Source organism: Salvelinus namaycush, chromosome 6 (genome assembly GCF_016432855.1).
Source record: "Salvelinus namaycush isolate Seneca chromosome 6, SaNama_1.0, whole genome shotgun sequence".
NCBI lineage: Eukaryota > Metazoa > Chordata > Actinopteri > Salmoniformes > Salmonidae > Salvelinus > Salvelinus namaycush.
Genome location: NC_052312.1, coordinates 9,029,359 through 9,051,999, shown reverse-complemented (window position 1 = coordinate 9,051,999; position 22,641 = coordinate 9,029,359). Strand labels below are relative to the sequence as shown.

Genomic DNA, 22,641 nt, shown 5'->3' with positions numbered 1-22,641 from the left:
TCACACCCTTTCTGGCTCTCTCACAACCTGGGTCATTTATTAGCCACCACACTGGAAAATGTACTGAAACAGAAAGGGAATAGATGGACTTGTCCAATAAGAAACACTAATTTAAATGTTCCGTTTCATAATGTTTTCATAAATGTGCACTGACATTTCAGTTTGGTTAGCATGGTTTCTATCCAATCCATATACACTGAACAAAAATATAAACGCAACATTTAACGTTTTGGTCCCATGTTTCATGAGCTGAAATAAAAGATTCCAGAAATTGTCGATACGCACAAAACGTTTATTTAGCTAAAATTAAGCACAAATTTGTTTACATCCCTGTTAGTGAGCATTTCTCCTTTGCCAAAATAATCCATCCACCTGACAGGTGTGGCATATCAAGAAGCTGATTAAACATCATGATTATTACGTGCTTCTACATCTGCATTGCTTGCTGTTTGGGGTTTTAGGCTGTGTTTCTGTATAGCACTTTGTGACATCTGCTGATGTAAAAAGGGGTTTATAAATACATTTGAGTGATTGATTGACAGGTGCACCTGGTGCTGGGAAAAATAAAAGGCCACTCTAAAAATGTGCAGTTTTGTCACACAACACAATGCCGCAGACGTCTCAAGTTGAGGGAGCGTGCAGTTAGTATGCTGACTGCAGGAATGGCCACCAGAGCTGTTGCCAGAGAATTGAATGTTCATAAACCGCCTCTCCAACGTTGTTTTAGAGAACTTAGCAGTATATCCAACCGGTCTCACAACTGTAGACCACGTGTAACCATGCCAGACCAGGACCTCCACATCTGGCTTCTTCACTTGTGGGATCGCCTGAAGGGATGCTGAGGAGTATTTCTGTTTGTAATAAAGCCCTTTTGTGGGGAAAAACTCATTATGATTGACAGTTCATATAAGGAAATTAGTCAACTTAAATCAATTCATTAGGCCCTAATCTATGGATTTCACATGACTGGGCAAGGGAGCAGCCCATGGTTACGCCGTCATGTGAAACCTATAGATTAGGGCCTAATGAATTTATTTCAATTGAATAATTTCCTTTTATGAACTGTAACTCTGTAAAATCTTTGAAATTGTTGCACGTTGCATTTATATATTACATAATCAGCTGACAATCCATGTATGATAACACCATTATGTTCTCTGCGGCTGCCGTTATCAGTCACAAATGGTGCTCTTCATCCCGTCTACCCAGTCTACCCAATTACCCCATCTAGTGCTGCTGTTATCACTCTGACATAGGAATAGTAAGGATAAGGACATCTGGACATCTTTGCAAAACACTAATAATAATAATAATAAGCTATTTCTCGGCTGAACATTGGAGGGGAAAGAAATAGGCTACAACCTATTTGAAAACCATATTACAGGGGTGTCAAACTCATTCCGTGGAGGGCCTAGTGTCTGCTGGTTTTAGGTTTTTTGTTTCAATTAAGAGCTAAACAACCAGGTGAGTTCCTTACTAGTCAGTGTTCCTCGGGGTCCACATCACTAAGGAATTAACATGGTCCACACATCAACACAGTTGTGAAGAGAGCATGAGCTCCCAGATCCTCAAAAGCTTCTACAGCTGCACCATTGAGAGCATATTGATTGGCTGCATCACCGCTTGGTATGGCAACTGCAAGGCACCCGACCGCAAGGTGCTACAGAGGGTTGTGAGCAATGTTACCTCTAAGCTGCAAGCGCACACCTCCTACAGGACTGCCACGCAGAAGAAATGCCAGGCCGCACAGAGACGTGAGAGATTGAACTTCAGAGTTCGCCCCATTACTTTGCACTCTATAGTTCAAAGTTTTTTATGTGATCGAATCAACATATATCAGCCTCTTTTCAATGCAACAAACCAAAACAAATCTAACTTTGCAAGACTGAGTCTGTGATTTTGTTGAAGGCAGAGCCGGAGCGCAACGAAGAACATTTCTATTGGATCAGAGCGCAGAGCCGCTCGTGTGCACATTTATTTATATTCTTTGCTAGTTAGTGAGTTATTAGCCCAGTTATAGATAAGTATAGGTCAGCAATGGGGAGTTACTGCTTCTTACAAGAGCAGAAAGTGCGTAGGCTACATTTCAAGCTGTCTTTGAAAAGCCAGTCATGTAAAAAGCTAAATTAAAGGGGCAGTGTTGTATTTTGAAAAAGGCTTGAATATGCAAATAAGCCAATAGGCAGAGGCATAGCCTCCATTGTCTAATTCTCTATAATGTAATAATAATTAATTGTATTTTGTAAAGTGGTTTCTTGCATCATACAACACAATACATTGCAATTTACAGTCACCTATTTGTCCCACGGTGTTACAGACCAAGTAAAAAAAATAATAAATTAATGTCAAGCCCTTCATAATGTAAAACTGTTTTTAAAAGTCGCATGCAATGTAGGCCTGCATTGAAAACCACATATAGGCTACTGTAGGCTATATCGTAGAAATCAAAAGCTATGTCCATTAGAAAATATTATGGGATTTGCTCCATTGGTTTCATTGGTAGGTCTACAGTACATTATGCTGAAATAGCCACAATAGCCTATTGGCTACTGTCTAAAACTGTACGGGTGCAGCCTGTAAACGCGTGCTGGAAGTTGCACAAAATTCTCACAACAATCAAGTTTCCGCTCACAAGATCAAAGATTTGCTCAGTGCCCCCAAAAATTTGAGGGAACATTGGTGGTGAGTACGAGCTCCCTGCCATCCAGGACCTCTATACCAGGCGGTGCCAGAGGAAGGAAAAACATTTTTTCTAAAATTCCAGCCACTCATGCCATAGACTGTTCTCTCTGCTACCGCACGGCAAGCTGTACCAGTGCACCAAGTCTGGAACCAACAGGACACTGAACAGCTTCTAACCCCAAGCCATCAGACTGCTAAACAAGCTAAATAGCTAATCAAATGGCTACCTGCTGCTGCTACTGTCTATTATCTATCCTGTTGCCTAGTCACTTTAACCCTACCTATATGTACATACTGTAGCCACCTCAATTACCTCATACCCCTGCACATCGACTCGGTAATGGTACTCCATGTATAGAGCATGTTACGTTTACTCATGATTGAAATTCACTATGTATTTATTCCTCGTATCACTATCTAAAATACTTTAATCATTTTTTAATCTTTAACTCTGCATTGTTTAAAAATAACCTGTATGTAAGCATTTCACTGTTCTAAACCTGTTGTTTACGAAGCACGTGACAAAACGTTATTTGATTTAATTAATCAATCAAGTACAAGGGAGGAGTGAAAACCCGCAGACACTCTGCCCTTCGTGGAATGAGTTTGACACGTGTCAGATTATATCCGCTCTCAAGATATCAGATATGCATTAATTTACTTATCCAAATAACACCTGGTGATTATCCTATTAACCAGATTTAAAGGTAAACCAATTCAAATGTGCGTATGGAGAGACCCTGTAGGTCGTGCACGCATGCGCGCACACACACACACACCCGCCCAACCCCCCACACACAGCAACCTGAAAGCAGGTGAAGGCTGGGGCTTTGGGCAGGTAATTACATCAAGCTGGAGTGAAGTATGTGGCGTTACTTAAATGTTCAGTTCTAAAAATGACTCATCTGTCTAGCTGGGATCAGTGGTGGGATCAGTGGTGGAACCCCCCACAAAAGTCAAACGTCAGATACTATCGATCCAAGTCAAAGGAAAGGCCCCTGCAAGCAGGGGAGTGCTGCAGCACATGCTCTGCTATGGGGCTTTCCTTCCCAGCTCGAGTCAAATAAAATACACAACAACTGATATTCACTATTCACTTCGTATTAATATGGTCGCCATCTTGCCATGCATGATATTGAGCCGGTAGCAGCAGTTATGTAGCTATCTAGATCACAGGAGGTTGGTGGCACCATAATTGGCGAGGACGGACTCGTGGTAATGGCTGGAGTGGAATAGGTGGAATGGCATCAAATACATCAAACACATGGTTTGATGCCATTCCATTGGCTCCATTCCAGACATTATTATGAGCCGTCCTCCCCTCAGCAGGATCTATAGCTCTTCCACAAACTGAATATGGTTACTCATCTTATTAAGACAAACCTGGATATTTAGTGAAACTGAAACAGGTGGAAATTAGTGATGCACGTTGTATTGAAGGTGAGAAACAGCCCGTAGGGTGAACTGGGAGGAGTGGCAACAGATGACTTCCGACATTTTGCCTCCAGATATTTGGAGGGATGCTTTGTACACAGTACAGGCATGATGTTGACACAGAGCTAAAATAATAACTGCTCTGAGTCTGATATCATAAAAGCTGTTGGAGGATAAAAAATAAAAAAGAATGAATAATTATGAAAAATCTAAACTGTGCTATTTCCATTTCATAGACATTTGTGCGTGCATGGTAGCATTCAACAACCTAACAGCATCATCAATATCACCGTTTGTCGTCAAGTTAAAAATCATATGATTTTCAGGACATTAATTGTGATTCCGTCTGTTGTGGCTTGTGAGTAGTCTAACATTAGCAATTCATGAGCTAATGGGATCTGTAGTACAATTGGACTTCCACGATTCTCAATTTCTCACTGAATCCATTTGGACCATGTAATCGTTTTCCCATTACTGAGCTTTAACCCATTATGTTGATACATAGGATGCATCCCAAAGTGCACCCTATATTCCCTACATTGTGCATTACTTTTGAACAGAGCCCTATGGTCCATGGTCAAAAGTAGTACACTATGAAGTGGATAGGGTGCAATTTTGGAGTAAACTATAGGGACAGTCTCTTGAAAATAATTAACAAAACCACCCACGACCTTACCAGTCACCCATACAGGTCTCAACCTTATTCTCAAAGACCTGAACCACAGCCGTAACCATTACTGTGGATAATGAGCTAACATATGCACATTGATCATGGTACACTTACATGATGACTGTGCAATCAGTAGTGTGAGCAGGAGAGAGACATACAGAGTTGATCAATGTTACATGGCAAGCAACTATTGAGAACAGAATTCTATATTCACTTTGGTATGAAAACAAAATCCAGACCAGCGCATATACAGAGTCAAGGCTTTCCTGTGTCATGTCCTCTGGTCATAGTTGAATTATTCATCTCTTTACAATGTAGCATCAGTCATTATTGATTATAGAACAATGTCCAATTTGTTTTTTATTGAAATATGCCATGATGTCAAGAGAACAGATATGTATATGTGGTTGCTGATATTGCTATTGGCAAATCATTTCACCTGCATATCAACATTTAGACTCCATTTATGATCCCAATCTGAATGCATAAACTCTGGGGTCGTACGATCAATCTATTGTTATAACACTGTTGCGGAGCTAGTTAACACAGCCACAAAGTCATACACCTTGCCTATTTCTACAATTGATATTCTTAAAATCTGATTTTAAACAAAACCTTAACCACACTGCTAACCTTATGCCTAACGCTAGGGTGGGGGGGGGATCATGCATTTTTATGATATAGCCAATTTTGATTATTATCTAGTGGAAACCATGGAACCATGTGGTCACAGAAGAATTAAGTGATTTGCTTGTTTTAGAGCACACCTATAGGCCTACTAGTAGAATATTGTGAGCATCAAGTTTAGTAGAATGCAGTTTGAGTACATACCAGCTACTAACACAAAAAAACAGGAAAACTGTTCTTAAAGGATTATTGTGTAAAGGACCATGAGGTAGAATAAATAGTCCTTTACTGAGTAACTACAGAGAGCTGGTATGTCAAATAAATGCAATGACATACCACACATATGCCGTCATTGCAAGAGGCTACGGGAGTATCTTTGATAGCGAAAATGTCAACATGTGCAACTGTGACGTCATGTGTCAAGGGAAGAGTTGCCCAACAATCGCCTTTATAGTAAAATTAAGATTCTGATGCACTATTTACACCATGTGTGTAGAGTATAAAGACGAACCTAACTAAGTTTTTAAATCAATAGTGATTTAATGTATAATAAAATAAAGGAAATTAGTCCTGATAGTCCTAGCCCCCATAAGATTTCTAGCCCCTGTAGGCTATAGTACCATGGGGGCAAACATCAAACATGCGGGCTAGACAAGAACCGACATGTTTATTACTAGAATAAAACACACCGTGTCACACTATTGTGTATGTGTTCCTAATGAAACTAAAATAAGGGGGAAAGTCTAACTTTAACTGTGGCATAATAGTTCTGCAATAGCCTACATGCTTCGTTCATGCTCGTTTATTTTGCAAAAGTGAATACAGAAGAAATGTGTGTGGCTACAAAATAATGTATTTTATGGTAATACATTGTTAAAAAATATATATATTATTGTATGTGCAGATGATAAACAATAGGACCATATCCAACAAGCACGTTGCGAGACATGGACACTGATTCAAACCTTGAATGCCTACAACTATTGTAATAACACCCTTACTTCCTACTTTTACTGATCACCCAGCCGGTGCCATATCTCACGGCTAACACCCTTTTTCTCCGTAACCAGCTTTCCAATTGAGCAGACCATTAGGGCGCAATACGACTAGGATTGCAATGTTGAGGGAGACACATTCGTCTATGGCAGCAGTGTCACTTCATTATCCCCTCCAAAAAAGCAACGCAAGAACAGTTTATAATCAAACGTAATTCATTTGACACTTACATTTTACTACCCTGTCCGTCGTAGATAACTTCGGATCATCATTCGGCTTGTTTTCGGACATTTCCAGGGTGTTAACGTTATATATTCAAATATATTTGAACTGTGCCTGAAAAAGAGCCGATGCTATCCTTGCCCAACAACTCAACTCTATCCAAATGGGAGATCTCGGTGATCTCACTTGCTCCTATCACTCGCCAAAGATACTTGCAACAAGGTTACAAATTTCACCACCCCTAAACTGTAGGTCCGTGTGATTTCTGTATCAAGTTCTTTCTCCCAGCGCTGTGCGCGCGCAACCTAGCCTGCAGTTGGTAAGATACGCCCCCCCATATATTTGCTCTTCTATTGGTGCCAGAGACCTATTCCCCTTCACTGGCATTTTTAATAACATTCGTAAGTATCAACAATATGAATATTAGGCTATACTTGCAGTGCTGTGTGTTGCAACAAATCAGTTCCCTCTCCTGTATTTTGCAACATTGCAACATCAATCATGTGTGTGTGAAGCGTTGGCCTGCAACTCCATAGTTGTGCGCTGGATCCTGACATTTCTGCTTCTTCAAAGACAGTATCTAAACTTCACTCAATCTTTCTCGAAGGGTTTAGAGTTGTCATCATGCAACATGTCATGCAATTTAGAGTGTTTTGAGTGAGCGCCATGAGGCTAAAGAGTAGGTGCATTCCATTTCACTCCCCTGGCACACAGGGTGGATGCAGAGCTATATTATGGCTGTGGGTGTGTGGAATCAAGTAGAACATATATTCTCTAGTTTCGTGGTGGTGCAAGTATTCAGCCTAACCGCTTTGTGAACGATATAAGGGTGGTTGTAAAGGGAAGGTTATAAGTAGTTGTGATAGACAGTCCACCTTTTAGGATTTATAAGTAGGCTAGTTTAGACAGTTATATTTGGTTGTTATTACAGCGCCACCATGTGGACATTTAGCGACATTCTAATAGACAGAATATACTGTACTAACCCCAACCAGCCTACAGTTTGGTGACTGAGGTTCAATCCCAAATCGACCTCTAGGCTGCTGCTATTCTTCTTATTGGCGATGGCACCTTCTAATGTGCATCCCGCCACCTAGTGTGCGCCATGGAAACAGGATTCCCGAAAACGTAACTAACAAAAAACGACCAAACTACCTCCCCAAAATTTACTAAACTAAATCAAACAACTTTTCTGTTAAAATATTAAATAGATATGATCCCTACAGACCCTAGAACATATCTTTGCCCTATGCACTTCTGGAAATCTGGAAGGATTTAACAGTGTATACCAATTGCTTATACCAATCGAATGATCTCCACAAGTGTATAGCGGACAATTTGCGGTCAATTTGGGATTGGACTGGTTTACCATGGTAAAGTTGTGGCCATTTTAAAGGCACAAAATAGTAATCCCCCCAATTACAATAGGGTTGCAGCATTGGATCCCTGTAATGGAAGTTTGTATTCTTTATGTGCAATAGAAATAATCAATCCCCCCCATTCAGTTAACGTGACAAGGTAGGAACCATAGTTTTAGTCAGTGTTTCCCAGGGAACTCTATTTAGTGAACATGTAAAATGGTACAAAAGCACCCCGTAGCCCTGTGCAGGTGAGAGTGTTATCCCATTGTGTAGAGACAGCACAGCAGCCCTGTGCAGGTGAGAGTGTTATCCCATTGTGTAGAGACAGCACAGCATAGCACAGCACAGCACAGCACAGGACCTGTTGCTGTATTTCTTTGAGGGAAACCATTTTGAGACCATAGGGACCAGGCAGTCTGTTTGGGAAGAACTGTTTAGGGCATGGTCGAGTGTACTGAAAAGCTATGTTTGCTTATCTGTATCAGTGTTTTGTTTATTTAAGTTAGAAAATATTCATTGTTTATTGTAAAAAAATGTATGCCACTGCAATAATGTTTTGTATTGCAGTTGATTTCATGTGTTTAGAGATGCTTTGGGGTCCAATGTAATCTGTTTAAAACGAGTTAACCTGAAGCCTTTAATAAACTTGAGTTGTTTGTATTTTTCTGCCTCTGTTTCCCTGTAAATGGGCATAGAACTTAGATGTAACAGTAAGTATTTTGTGTGTTTGCTATCAAGGGTAAAGTTTGTACAGCCTTAGCCCTATGTTTGTTAGATAATGCATGTTCCTCTGTAGATCAGGTAAAGGCAAGGCACTTGTCCCTAAACTCTTCTGGAAATGGAGCCACCATGTACTGCCCCATCTGTCTGATCTTGATAAGCAGGAAGCTCTCTGCCCTTAACAGACCAATGGCATACAATCAATATAGCCAGTGTGTGGAGAGCTGTTTTTCCTTGTCACAGCAGTCAGGAATCTCACGCAGACAGATGTGAAAAAAATTAGCTCAGGTGAGTAGCCTAGACCTTCTGAACTTTTTGACAAATTCTGATGTTTGCGTCTCTTGTTTAGTGCTGTGTTATTACATGATTATTATTTATTTTTTGTGTGGAATTGTGTTGATTTTGGAGACTGGTATTGGATACTTATTACATTTTGGTTTGACTTGCAATATGTGGCTTTACATATATTAGCGGGCATTGCACCTGTGAAAATCTCCCTTTTTCCACCATCCTCTTGTAGCCGAGGACCTGCTCATAATCTATGAGGCAGAGCAATGGGCTTCATACCTGCGCTCTATCTTCACCGGGCCTGTCCGGGAGGGAGTGATCTAATGCAATGACATCACCACAGTGACCAGCCGGCAGGAGGACTTCCTGCAACTGGGCCGGTACAAGGTCAAGCTCTTGATCCTGTCTAGGAGCATGTTGAAGGGCCTTTCCCAGCTCCGACGCTTCTTCCTGGCCCGCGTGCTGAACCCTGCGGTCCATGTGGTGGTGCTCCTGTGTGGGGTGGACAGCCTGGCACCCCTCCTGGAGGTGGTGCCCCTCAAGGGGGACGAGTGTCTGCAGATATCCAGTGAGCAAGACGCCCACGACTACCTGTCGGAGGTGACTGACGTTGTGCAGAGAGGTACAGGGGTAGGGGGAAGGGGAGGTCAGAGAAGGGGATTATGGGAGGTTGGGTGCAGTATAGAGGGTCCGCACTCATTTTTTTTAATGCTTATTCAATAATGAATGATATAAAACTTTTAATGAATTCCTGAGGCAACAAGTGGGAGGTTGGGGTCAGGGCAAAACTTAGATTTAATGTAGGCTATTTAGACATGCAGAGTTCCCACATATGCTGAACACTTGTTGGCTGCTTTTCCTTCACTCTGCGATCCAACTCATCCCAAACCATCTCAACTGGGTTGAGGTCGGGTGATTGTGGAGGCCAGGTCATCTGATGCAGCACTCCATCACTCTCTTTCTTGGTCAAATAGCTCTTACACAGCCTGGAGAGGTGTTGGGTCATTGTCCTGTTGAAAAAACAATTATAGTCCCACTAAGAGCAAACTAGTTGGGATGGCGTATCGCTGCAGAATGATGTGGTAGCCATGCTGGTTAAGTGTGCCTTGAATTCTAAATAAATCATTGACAGTGTCACCAGCAAAGCTCCCCCACACCATCACACCTCTTCCTCCATGCTCACGGTGGGAACCACACATGCAGAGATCATCCGTTCACCTACTCTGCGTCTCACAAAGACACGATGGTTGGAACCAAAAAGCTCAAATTTAGACTCATCAGACCAAAGGACAGATTTCCACATGTCTAATGTCCATTGCTTGTATTTCTTGGCCTAAGAAATCTCTTCTTCATATCTGTGTCCTTTAGTAGTGGTTGCTTTGCAGCAATTCGACCATGAAGGCCTGATTCACATAGTCTCCTCTGAACAGTTGATGTGTCTGTTGCTTGAACTATGTGAAGCATTTATTTGGGCTGTTATTTCTGAGGCAGGTAACTCTAATGAACTTATCCTCTGCAGCAGAGGTAACTCTGGGTCTTCCTTTCCTGTGGTGGTCCTCATGAGAGCTAGTTTTATCATAGTGCTTGATGGTTTTTGCGACTGCACTTGAAGAAACTTTCAAAGTTCTTGACATTTTCCAGATTGACTGACCTTCATGTCTTAATTAAAGTAATGATGGACTGTCATTTCTCTTTGCTTATTTGAGCTGTTCTTGACATAATATGGACTTGGTCTTTTTCCAAATAGGGCTATCTTCTGTATACCACCTCTACCTTGTTACAACACAACTGATTGGCTCAAACGCATTAAGTGTCACGATCGTCGTCAAGGAAATGACCGGACCAAGGTGCAGCGTGGTAAGTGTACATTCTTTTATTTTAAATGTCGCCAACAAAAACAAACAACAAAACAAACGTGAAGCTCTGTAAGGCTATACATGCCACTAACAAAGACAACAACCCACAAATGAGAAAAGGAAAAACGGCTGCCTAAGCCTGATTCCCAATCAGAGACAACGATAGACAGCTGTCCCTGATTGAGAACCAGAACGCATAGACTTTCCCACCCGAGTCACACCCTGACCAAACATACATAGAGAATAAAAGGATCTCTACGGTCAGGGCGTGACATTAAGAAGGAAAGAAATTCCACAAATGTAACTTTTAACAAGGTACACCTGTTAATTGAGATGCGTTCCAGGTGATTACCTCATGAAGCTGGTTGAAAGAATGCCAAGAGTGTGCAAAGCTGTCATTAAGGCAAAGGCTGGCTACTTTGAAGAATCGCTAATATATTTCGTTTTTTAAAAACTTTTTTTGATTACTACACGATTTCATGTGTTTTATTTCACAGTTTTGATGTCTTCACTATTATTGTACAATGTAGTAAATAGTCCAAATAAAGAAAAACCCTGGAATGAGTAGGTGTGTCCAAACATTTGACTGGTACTGTATGTGTATATATCCGACATTAAATCTATGCATTCGGAAAGTATTGACACCGACATTTTGTTACGTTAGAGCTTTGTTCTAAAATTATCAAATAGTTTTTTCCCCTCTTCGATCTACACACAATACCCCATAATGACAAAGTAAAAACAGGTTTTTAGAAAATTTTGCAAATGTATAAAAAACTGATATCACATTTTACATAAGTATTCAGACACTTTACTCAGTACTTTGTTGAAGCACCTTTGGCAGCGATTACAGCGTCGAGTCTTCTTGGGTATGAAACTACAAGCTTGGCACACCTGTATTTGGGGAGTTTCTCCCGTTCTTCCCTGCAGATCCTCTCAAGATCTGTCAGGTTGGATGGGGAGCGTCACTGCACAGCTATTTTCAGGTCTCTCCAGAGATGTTTGATCGGGTTCAAGTCTGGGCTCTGGCTCGGCCACTCAAGGACATTCAGAGACTTGTCCCAAAACCACTCCTGCGTTGCCTTGGCCATGTGCTTGAAAACATCCCCACAGCATGATGCTGCCACCACCATGCTTCACCGTAGGGATGGTGCCAGGTTTCCTCCAGACTTGACGCTTGGCATTCAGGCCAAAGTGTTTAATCTGGGTTTCATTAGACCAGAGAATCTTGTTTCTCATGGTCTGAGATTCTTTAGGGTCCTTTTGACAAACTCCAAGTGGGCTGTCATGTGCCTTTTACCGAGAAGTGGCTTCCATCTGGCCACTCTACCATAAATGCCTGATTGGTGGAGTGCTGCGGAGATGGTTGTCCTTCTGAAAGGTTTTCCTATCTCCACAGAGGAACTCTGGAGCTCTGTCAGAGTGACCATCGGGTTAATGGTCACCTCCCTGACCAAGGAACTTCTCCCCCGACTGCTCAGTTTGGCTGGGCGGCGAGCTCAGCCAAAAATGTTTGGTACCCTTCCCCAAATCTGTGCCTCGACACAATCCTGTCTCGGAGCTCTGTTCTGACAATTCCTTCGACCTCATGGCTTGGATTTTGCTTTGACATGCACCGTCAACTGTGGGACCTTTATATAGACAGGTGTGTGCCTTTCCAAATCATCTCCAATCAATTGTATTTACCACACGAGTGGACTCCAATCAAGTTGTAAAAACATCTCAAGGATCATTGATGGAAACAGGATGCACCTGAGCTCAATTTTGAGTCTCATTCTAAAGGGTCTGAATACTTATGTAAATAAGGTATTTCTGTTTTTAATATATTTGCAAACATTTCCAAAACTGTTTTTGCTTTGTCAATATGGGGTATTGTGTGTAGATTGAGGATATTGTTTTATTTTATTTAGCGTAAAGGTGTAACAATGTGGGAAAAGGGAAGCGATGTGAATACTTTACAAATGCACTGTATCTATAGGCTACATTAAATCCAATTTTTGCCCTGACCCCAACCTCCCATCTGTTGCTTCAGGAATTGATAATATAATTATATAATTCATTACTATGGTGGGTGTTTTGTATACATTGTTGGAATTGTTGAATGCGCAATGGTCACAATATATCCCACACACAATCATGTTATAGAAGTGAACACAAAAGGCAGTAATTGAAATAAACCAAATGGAGAAGCATTTTATGAGTCATTGCCTGTTAGTGGACTTGCTGGTCTCCGGTCATACCGGTTAGGTGAAAAGTTGTGGCTACCTACGTCTATGTTGAATCGTATTATTTTTCAAGTAATTGCCTCAGAAACAAATGAATGAACTTGCTGCACAAGTGATCTCCTGCCTCAGCGGACTTGCCTCACAAGCATTTTCCATACAACTAACTGGGCATTGTCAAACCGCATATACCTGTAGCTCAAGTCAACACTGAAGAGAAGGCTAGTAGAGTAGCAAAAAATGGGAGGTCAGATACAAATGGGTCCGGATTACCTAACAGGCACGCAGGGCCTCCCCAGATCGCATATGAACATGTTGGTTCTGGGCCCCCTGGAGGTCGCCCCCCCAGATGGTGTGTGAGCACGTCATTAGCCATGGCAAAATGTGTAGAATTGCAGGAAATTTTGCTTTTAAACTGCAACTGTTTTTGTCTGCCCTATGGCAAAATGTGTAGAATTGCATGAGATTAGCTATAACACTACAAATTTCTCTGCACCATGGCAAAATTAGCAGGAAGAATTGCAGGAAGTTAGCGGTACGGGGGCCCAATGGAGGTAGGTGCCCCGGGGCTCCCGTTGTGGTAGTCCGGCCCTGGACACAAAGTGTAGGAACAGAATGTCCCTGACTCTAGTTAAGTGCTGCAACAATTGGACAGTAGCTAGGTGTTCAGTTTGGCCTCGGTTTCCATGAGAACACTACGTATTCTGAGGAATTTGACAGTTATTATTTCTTGAGTCACACTCTACTCTCTGCTACACAGTTCGTTTTCTGAGAAATTCGAAACCATTTGCTGTCAGCCATATATTTGTATTAAAACCTTTTACTGCAGTGGACAAAATCAGGACCACACAGAGTGATTCTTGGTAGTCTTAAACAAATCTACTGAGAAACAAAAGTATACACCTCACAAGCATGGTCATGGGCTTTAAAAAGGACCATGTCAGATATAGAGTTGAAATGTATTCAATGTTGAGTTTACATCCCAATATTACACATCACAGAATACTGAAATATAACAAAACTGTTTGACATAGAAACACCAGATTTTCATCAGTAAAATAAAAAAATAAAAACGTTATTAATTATGGAAAATGTTAATAACATTCCACCCATGAGGCCAAAGAGGGTGCTTTTGGTTGCATGATCTACGTGATCTAAAATGGATGGGAGGTCCAAAGGTATGTTTCTCTGCTAGTGTGTGTAGGTGGCCTAGCTCATGTAAATTGCCTCCCTTTCCTCTTTCGTCATCAGCGGCCATTATCTCTCCTTATGCAAATCCGAATGTACCCTACTAAGGCTCCTCCTGCTGTGACCCACACCGCCAGTTCGGTAGCAATACTGGCTAATCTTTGTAAAATACTTTTAAAAAATTACTCAGAAATGTAGATTTTGACAACAGAAATGTAGATGAAGTCTATTACTTGGGATATTTCAATCTCATCAATTGCCAAACAAAATTGAAACACTTGAGTCAAGACTATTTTCCAGGTGAGGCACAAAGGCCCAAAGCAACAACCAGGCACTCTGGCACCAACATTGTTAATACAGTGGTAGAGGAAACACTAAGTATTTCATTTGGGCTTGACTCTTCAACAGGGCACCAGGCTGCAGCAGGTAACATCAGTGATACGCCTGGAAGTTGACTGGACCGGAGCTAAACTTAAAGTTGGAGAGCAGGCAGTAGACTGGAACCTCGAGTACCAAACCCAACAACATGCGGGTGGTGACCTCCAGAGTTCCCTGTGGGGTGAGGCATCAACACACGCCAGGAGGCCACATCAAAGCATTCAGTGGCATGACATACCCAGTCAGAATGTACTGTAACAATATAAACTCAGCAAAAAAAGAAACGTCCTCTCACTGTCATCTGCTTTTATTTTCAGCAAACTTAACATGTGTAAATATTTGTATGAACATAACAAGATTCAACAACTGAGACATAAACTGAACAAGTTCCACAGACATGTGACTAACAGAAGTGGAATAATGTGTCCCTGAACAAAGGGGAAGTCAAAATCAAAAGTAACAGTCAGTATCTGGTGTGGCCACCAGCTGCATTAAGTACTGCAGTGCTCATGGACTGCACCAGATATGGCAGTCCTTGCTGTGAGATGTTACCCCACTCTTCCACCAAGGCACCTGCAAGTTCCCAGACATTTATGGGTTGAATGGCCCAAGCCCTCACCCTCCGATCCAACAGGTCCCAGACGTGCTCAATGGTATCGAGATCCTGGCTCTTCGCTGGCCATGGCAGAACACTGACATTCCTGTCTTGTAGGAAATCACGCACAGAACGAGCAGTATGGCTGGTGGCTTTGTCATGCTGGAGGGTCATGTCAGGATGAGCCTGCAGGGAGGAGGATGTCTTCCCTGTAACACACAGCGTTGATTGCCTGCAATGACAACATGCTCAGTCTGATGATGCTGTGACACACCGCCCCAGACCATGATGGACCCTCCACCTCCAAATCGATCCCGCTCCAGAGTACAGGCCTCGGTATAACGCTCATTCCTTCAACGATAAGCGCAAATCCGACCATCACCCCTGGTGAGACAAAACCGTGACTTGTCAGTGAAGAGCACTTTTGCCAGTCCTGTCTGGTCCAGCGACGGTGGGTTCGTTTACTAGGCGACGTTGATAACGGTGATGTCTGGTGAGGACCTGCCTTACAACAGACCTACAAGCCCCCAGTCCAGCCTCTCTCAGCATATTGCGGACAGTCTGAGCACTGATGGAGGGATTGTGTTGTTACACGTGGTCTGCCACTGCGAGGACGATCAGCTGTCCGTCCTGTCTCCCTCTAGCGCTGTCTAGGCATCACAGTACGGACATTGCAATTTATTGCCCTGGCCACATCTGCAGCCCTCATGCCTCCTTGCAGCATGCCTAAAGCACGTTCACGCAGATGAGCAGGGACCCTGGGCATCTTTCTTTTGGTGTTTTTCAGAGTCAGTAGAAAGGCCTCTTTAGTGTCCTAAGTTTTCATAACTGTGACCTTAATTGCCTACTGTCTGTAAGCTGTTAGTGTCTTAACGACCGTTCCACAGGTGCATGTTCATTAATTGTTTATGGTTCATTGAAAAGCATGGGAGGGGCCTCCCGGGTGGCGCAGTGGTCTAGGGCACTGCATCGCAGTGCTAGCTGCGCCACCAGAGTCTCTGGGTTCGCGCCCAGGCTCTGTCGCAGCCGGCCGCGACCGGGAGGTCCGTGGGGCGACGCACAATTGGCATAGCGTCGTCCGGGTTAGGGAGGGTTTGGCCGGTAGGGATATCCTTGTCTCATCGCGCTCCAGCGACTCCTGTGGCGGGCCGGGCGCAGTGCGCGCTAACCAAGGGGGCCAGGTACACGGTGTTTCCTCCGACACATTGGTGCGGCTGGCTTCCGGGTTGGAGGCGCGCTGTGTTAAGAAGCAGTGCGGCTTGGTTGGGTTGTGCTTCGGAGGACGCATGGCTTTCGACCTTCGTCTCTCCCGAGCCCGTACGGGAGTTGTAGCGATGAGACAAGATAGTAATTACTAGCGATTGGATACCACGAAAATTGGGGAGAAAATGGGATTTAAAAAAATTTAAAAAGAAAAAAAAAGAAAAAAGAAAAACATGGGAAACAGTGCTTAAACTCTTTACAATGAAGGTATGAAGTTATTTCGATTTTTATGAATTATCTTTGAAAGACAAGGTCCTGAAAAAGGGATTTTTCTTTTTTTGTTGAATTTATATTTTTTGCAAACAATAGTTAAAAATTGCATTCCCGTTACAAATTGGTTTTAAGTTTTTACAGTTTTTTTTTTTACATTTAATAGCACTGTTTGTCAGTATGTCACCCAATGTACTTTTTTATTATTCATTTGTTTTGTGTTCTTTCCCTCCTGTAGACTCCAGGCGAGGTGTTCATTCTTTTAAAAGACACTGTGGCCAGTAAAGATGCGAAGGTTGAGTTCAGAGGGAGTAAAAGGAGGATGAGGGTGAAACCTGTCCACTGGAATGAACACATCCTCTGTGTGAACGCAGCAGGTGAGTGAAAATTCAATGGCATCGTTGCTTATCCTAGAGCAACGTTTAATGAATTTGACACAGAGCACATTAAAAAACACCATGGTTTCTAAACTCACACCCTATTCCCATTATAGTGTACTACCTAGGAAGTCTACCCATGATTTTACATACTGGGTCATGTCATGAGATTAGGGAAATTAATCAAATCAAATCAAGTTTATTTTATATAGCCCTTCGTACATCAGCTAATATCTCGAAGTGCTGTACAGAAACCCAGCCTAAAACCCCAAACAGCAAGCAATGCAGGTGTAGAAGCACGGTGGCTAGGAAAAACTCCCTAGAAAGGCCAAAACCTAGGAAGAAACCTAGAGAGGAACCAGGCTATGAGGGGTGGCCAGTCCTCTTCTGGCTGTGCCGGGTGGAGATTATAACAGAACTATGCCAAGATGTTCAAAATGTTCATAAGTGACAAGCATGGTCAAATAATAATCAGGAATAAATGTCAGTTGGCTTTTCATAGCCGATCATTAAGAGTTGAAAACAGCAGGTCTGGGACAGGTAGGGGTTCCATAACCGCAGGCAGAACAGTTGAAACTGGAATAGCAGCAAGGCCAGGTGGACTGGGGACAGCAAGGAGTCATCATGCCCGGTTTGCCGTGACATATGGTCCTAGGGCTCAGGTTCTCCGAGAGAGAGAAAGAAAGAGAGAACGAGAGAATTAGAGAGAGCATACTTAAATTCACACAGGACACTGGATAAGACAGGAGAAGTACTCCAGGTATAACCAACTGACCCTAGCCCCCCGACACATAAACTACTGCAGCATAAATACTGGAGGCTGAGACAGGAGGGGTCAGGAGACACTGTGGCCCCATCCGATGATACCCCCGGACAGGGCCAAACAGGAAGGATATAACCCCACCCACTTTGCCAAAGCACAGCCCCCGCACCACTAGAGGGATATCTTCAACCACCAACTTACAATCCTGAGACAAGGCCGAGTATAGCCCACAAAGATCTCCACCACAGCACAAAGCCATCCGCATAGCAGTGAAAGTTAACATTATGTTTTCGAATAACATCCCCAAGAGGTAAAATATATAGTGAAAACAATAGTGGTCCTAAAACGGAACCTTGAGGAACACCGAAATGTACAGTTGATTTGTCAGAGGACAAACCATTCACAGAGACAAACTGATATCTTTCCGACAGGTAAGATCTAAACCAGGCCAGAACTTGTCCGTGTAGACCAATTTGGGTTTCCAGTCTCTCCAAAAGAATGTGGTGATCGATGGTGTCAAAGGCAGCACTAAGGTCTAGTAGCACGAGGACAGATGCAGAGCCTCGGTCTGACGCCATTAAAAGGTCATTTACCACCTTCACAAGTGCAGTCTCAGTGCTATGATGGGGTCTAAAACCAGACTGAAGCATTTCGTATACATTGTTTGTCTTCAGGAAGGCAGTGAGTTGCTGCGCAACAGCTTTTTCTAAAATTTTTGAGAGGAATGGAAGATTCGATATAGGCCGATAGTTTTTTATATTTTCCGGGTCAAGGTTTGGCTTTTTCAAGAGAGGCTTTATTACTGCCACTTTTAGTGAGTTTGGTACACATCCGGTGGATAGAGAGCCGTTTATTATGTTCAACATAGGAGGGCCAAGCACATGAAGCAGCTCTTTCAGTAGTTTAGTTGGAATAGGATCCAGTATGCAGCTTGAAGGTTTAGAGGCCATGATTATTTTCATCATTGTGTCAAGAGATATAGTACTAAAACACTTAAGTGTCTCTCCCGATCCCAGGCCCTGGCAGAGCTGTGCAGATCCAGGACAGCTAAGCCCTGGAGGAATAAGCAGATTTAAAGAGGAGTCCGTAATTTGCTTTCTAATGATCATGATCTTTTCCTCAAAGAAGTTCATGAATTTATTACTGCTGAAGTGAAAGCCATCCTCTCTTGGGGAATGCTGCTTTTTAGTTAGCTTTGCAACATTGTTCTTATTTTCCTCAATTAAGTTGGAAAAGTAGGATGATCGAGCAGCAGTGAGGGCTCTTCGATACTGCACGGTACTGTCTTTCCAAGCTAGTCGGAAGACTTCCAGTTTGGTGTGGCGCCATTTCCGTTCCAATTTTCTGGAAGCTTGCTTCAAAGCTCGGGTATTTTCTGTATACCAGGGAGCTAGTTTCTTATGACAAATGTTTTTCGTTTTTAGGGGTGCAACTGCATCTAGGGTATTGCGCAAGGTTAAATTGAGTTCCTCAGTTAGGTAGTTAACTGATTTTTGTCCTCTGACGTCCTTGGGTAGGCAGAAGGAGTCTGGAAGGGCATCAAGGAATTTTTGTGTTGTCTGAGAATTTATAGCACGACTTTTGATGCTCCTTGGTTGGGGTCTGAGCAGATTATTTGTTGCGATTGCAAACGTAATAAAATGGTGGTCCGATAGTCCAGGATTATGAGGAAAAACATTAAGATCTACAACATTTATTCCATGGGACAAAACTAGGTCCAGAGTATGACTGTAGCAGTGAGTAGGTCCAGAGACATGTTGGACAAAACCCACTGAGTCGATGATGGCTCCGAAAGACTTTTGGAGTGGGTCTGTGGACTTCTCCATATGAATATTAAAATCACCAAAAATTAGAATATGATCTGCTATGACTACAAGGTCTGATAGGAATTCAGGGAACTCAGAGAGGAACGCTGTATATGGCCCAGGAGGCCTGTAAACAGTAGCTATAAAAAGTGATTGAGTAGGCTGCATAGATTTCATGACTAGAAGCTCAAAAGACGAAAACGTCATTTGTTTTTTTGTAAATTGAAATTTGCTATCGTAAATGTTAGCAACACCTCCGCCTTTGCGGGATGCACGGGGGATATGGTCACTAGTGTAACCAGGAGGTGAGGCCTCATTTAACACAGTAAATTCATCAGGCTTAAGCCATGTTTCAGTCAGGCCAATCACATCAAGATTATGATCAGTGATTAGTTCATTGACTATAACTGCCTTTGAAGTGAGGGATCTAACATTAAGTAACCCTATTTTGAGATGTGAGGTATCACGATCTCTTTCAATAATGGCAGGAATGGAGGAGGTCTTTATCCTAATGAGATTGCTAAGGCGAACACCGCCATGTTTAGTTTTGCCCAACCTAGGTCGAGGCACAGCCACAGTCTCAATGGGGATGCCTGAGCTGACTACACTGACTGTGCTATTGGCAGACTCCACTAAGCTGGCAGGTTGGCTAACAGCCTGCTGCCTGGCCTGCACCCTATTTCATTGTGGAGCTAGAGGAGTTAGAGCCCTATCTATGTTGGTAGATAAGATGAGAGCACCCCTCCAGCTAGGATGGAGTCCGTCACTCCTCAGCAGGTCAGGCTTGGTCCTGTTTGTGGGTGAGTCCCAGAAAGAGGGCCAATTATCTACAAATTCTATCTTTTGGGAGGGGCAGAAAACAGTTTTCAACCAGCGATTGAGTTGTGAGACTCTGCTGTAGAGCTCATCACTCCCCCTAACTGGGAGGGGGCCAGAGACAATTACTCGATGCCGACACATCTTTCTAGCTGCTTTACACGCTGAAGCTATGTTGCGCTTGGTGACCTCTGACTGTTTCATCCTAACATCGTTGGTGCCGACGTGGATAACAATATCTCTATACTCTCTACACTCGCCAGTTTTAGCTTTAGCCAGCACCATCTTCAGATTAGCCTTAACGTCGGTAGCCCTGCCCCCTGGTAAACAGTGTATGATCGCTGGGTGATTCGTTTTAAGTCTAATACTGCGGGTAATGGAGTCGCCAATGACTAGGGTTTTCAATTTGTCAGAGCTAATGGTGGGAGCCTTCGGCATCTCAGACCCCATAACGGGAGGAGTAGAGACAAGAGAAGACTCGGCCTCAGACTCCGACTCGCTACTTAATGGGGAAAACCGGTTGAAAGTTTCTGTCGGCTGAATTAGCGACACCAGTTGAGCATTCCTACAGCATTTCCCTCCAGAAGCCATGAGAAAGTTGTCCGGCTGCGGGGACTGTGCGGGGGGATTTATACTAACGTTACTATCTGTACTTACTGGTGGCACAGACGCTGTTTCATCCTTTCCTACACTGAAATTACCCTTGCCTAACGATTGCGTCTGAAGCTGGGCTTGCAGCACAGCTATCCGCGCCGTAAGGCGATCGTTCTCCTGTATATTATGAGTACAGCGACTGCAATTAGAAGACATCATGTTAATGTTACTACTTAGCTCCGGCTGTTGAAGGTGCTGACGAACCATGTTCAGATAAAGCGTCCGGAGTGTAAAAGTTGAATGAGGGGAAAAAAGCTATAAAACGACAAATGTATCTCTACCGCATAGCAACCTTTCTGCAGACTCACCCGCCAACGAATTTCTGGCTTAAATTAGACATTAATAGAAGCGCTGTCAAGCTCCCATTTGACTCACCCATGGTGTTTAGTTCACTTCCTTTCCCCACGACTCTTTGATTGAATATTGATACAAACATGTAGTAAACTATTTGCGAAAACACTTTTTCCATTTCACTGGTATTTGTGGCTTTTATCCCCAAAACAAACTTTCCCCCTCTGACTGTGAAACCTACACTCCACTCTACCCCCCACAATATAATTGTTTGACTACAGATAGCTACTGTAACAACCAGGAAGAGACCAAGTGTATGTTTCCCCACAAAAAAAGGTTTCTTCTACAAATGCACTCTGTGCACTATAGTTGTATGATACTCAATGAGTTTGTTTATGATACCCAATGCTTATGAGACATGTTGATATTATTTGAATTTCTGTTGCAGACTTCCCAGCAGGAAGTGTGGGTGTTACACTGTATTGTGGAGACGGGGAAGGACCATCTGCACTTCTACAGTACCATGGAGGAGATCTCTCGCCTCCTGACCAGACCCTGTGGACGTCATGTGCCAGGTATGCCCAGGCCATAGCAGCTCAGGAAACTTAGAAGCCCTCAGAAGGAAGATGTAGGATCATTCAGTTGATTGGTCTACAATGAAGGCCATTTGCAGAGTGGGTGTTTGACTTGTCAATACCTGTGTTCCATTGATCAAACTTTGTTGTGAAGTGCATGCTTATGCCAATACAATGCTTTTAAATGTGTGGGGAGGAGTACAAATGACTAAAGGAGTACAAATTACTCAAATGTAAACGTACACAAGTGTACAGTATGGCTGCATTTAGACAAGGAGCCCAATTCTGATTTTGTTTTCACTCATTGGTCTTTTGACCAATCAGCTCTGGAAAATATCTGATGTGATTGGTCAAAAGACCAATTAGTGGAAAAAATGTCAATTGTGCTGCCTGTCTAAACAAAATTACTCCTGGTCATTTGTTGTTTCATGACTTATTAACCAATACTTCACTGGAGTTTCTAGTTTTAATGTCATATGCACAAGTACAGTGACATGTCTTTTTTGCAAACTTAATCCAATCAATAGCAATTTAATACAAGGTAAACAAAAACACACGAGAAATAAAAATAAAAAGAATACGATAAAGTAAATAAGCATACTATATACAGGGTCAGTTCCAGTTTCATATTTACAATGTGCAGGGACA

The 22,641-nt window shown here is 42.8% G+C and overlaps 1 protein-coding gene across 1 annotated transcript in view; it reads right to left on the bottom strand.

Annotated features, from left to right (window-relative positions):
• LOC120049598 (serine/threonine-protein phosphatase 2B catalytic subunit alpha isoform) overlaps nt 1–6,893 on the bottom strand; it is a 145,604-nt gene extending 138,711 nt beyond the window's left edge. The window contains exon 1 of the mRNA XM_038995891.1: nt 6,640–6,893. Coding sequence (XP_038851819.1) covers nt 6,640–6,700 — 61 coding nt within the window. The 5' untranslated portion in view covers nt 6,701–6,893. The remainder of the gene's footprint in view (nt 1–6,639) is intronic.
• Nucleotides 6,894–22,641: the final 15,748 nt, after the last annotated feature.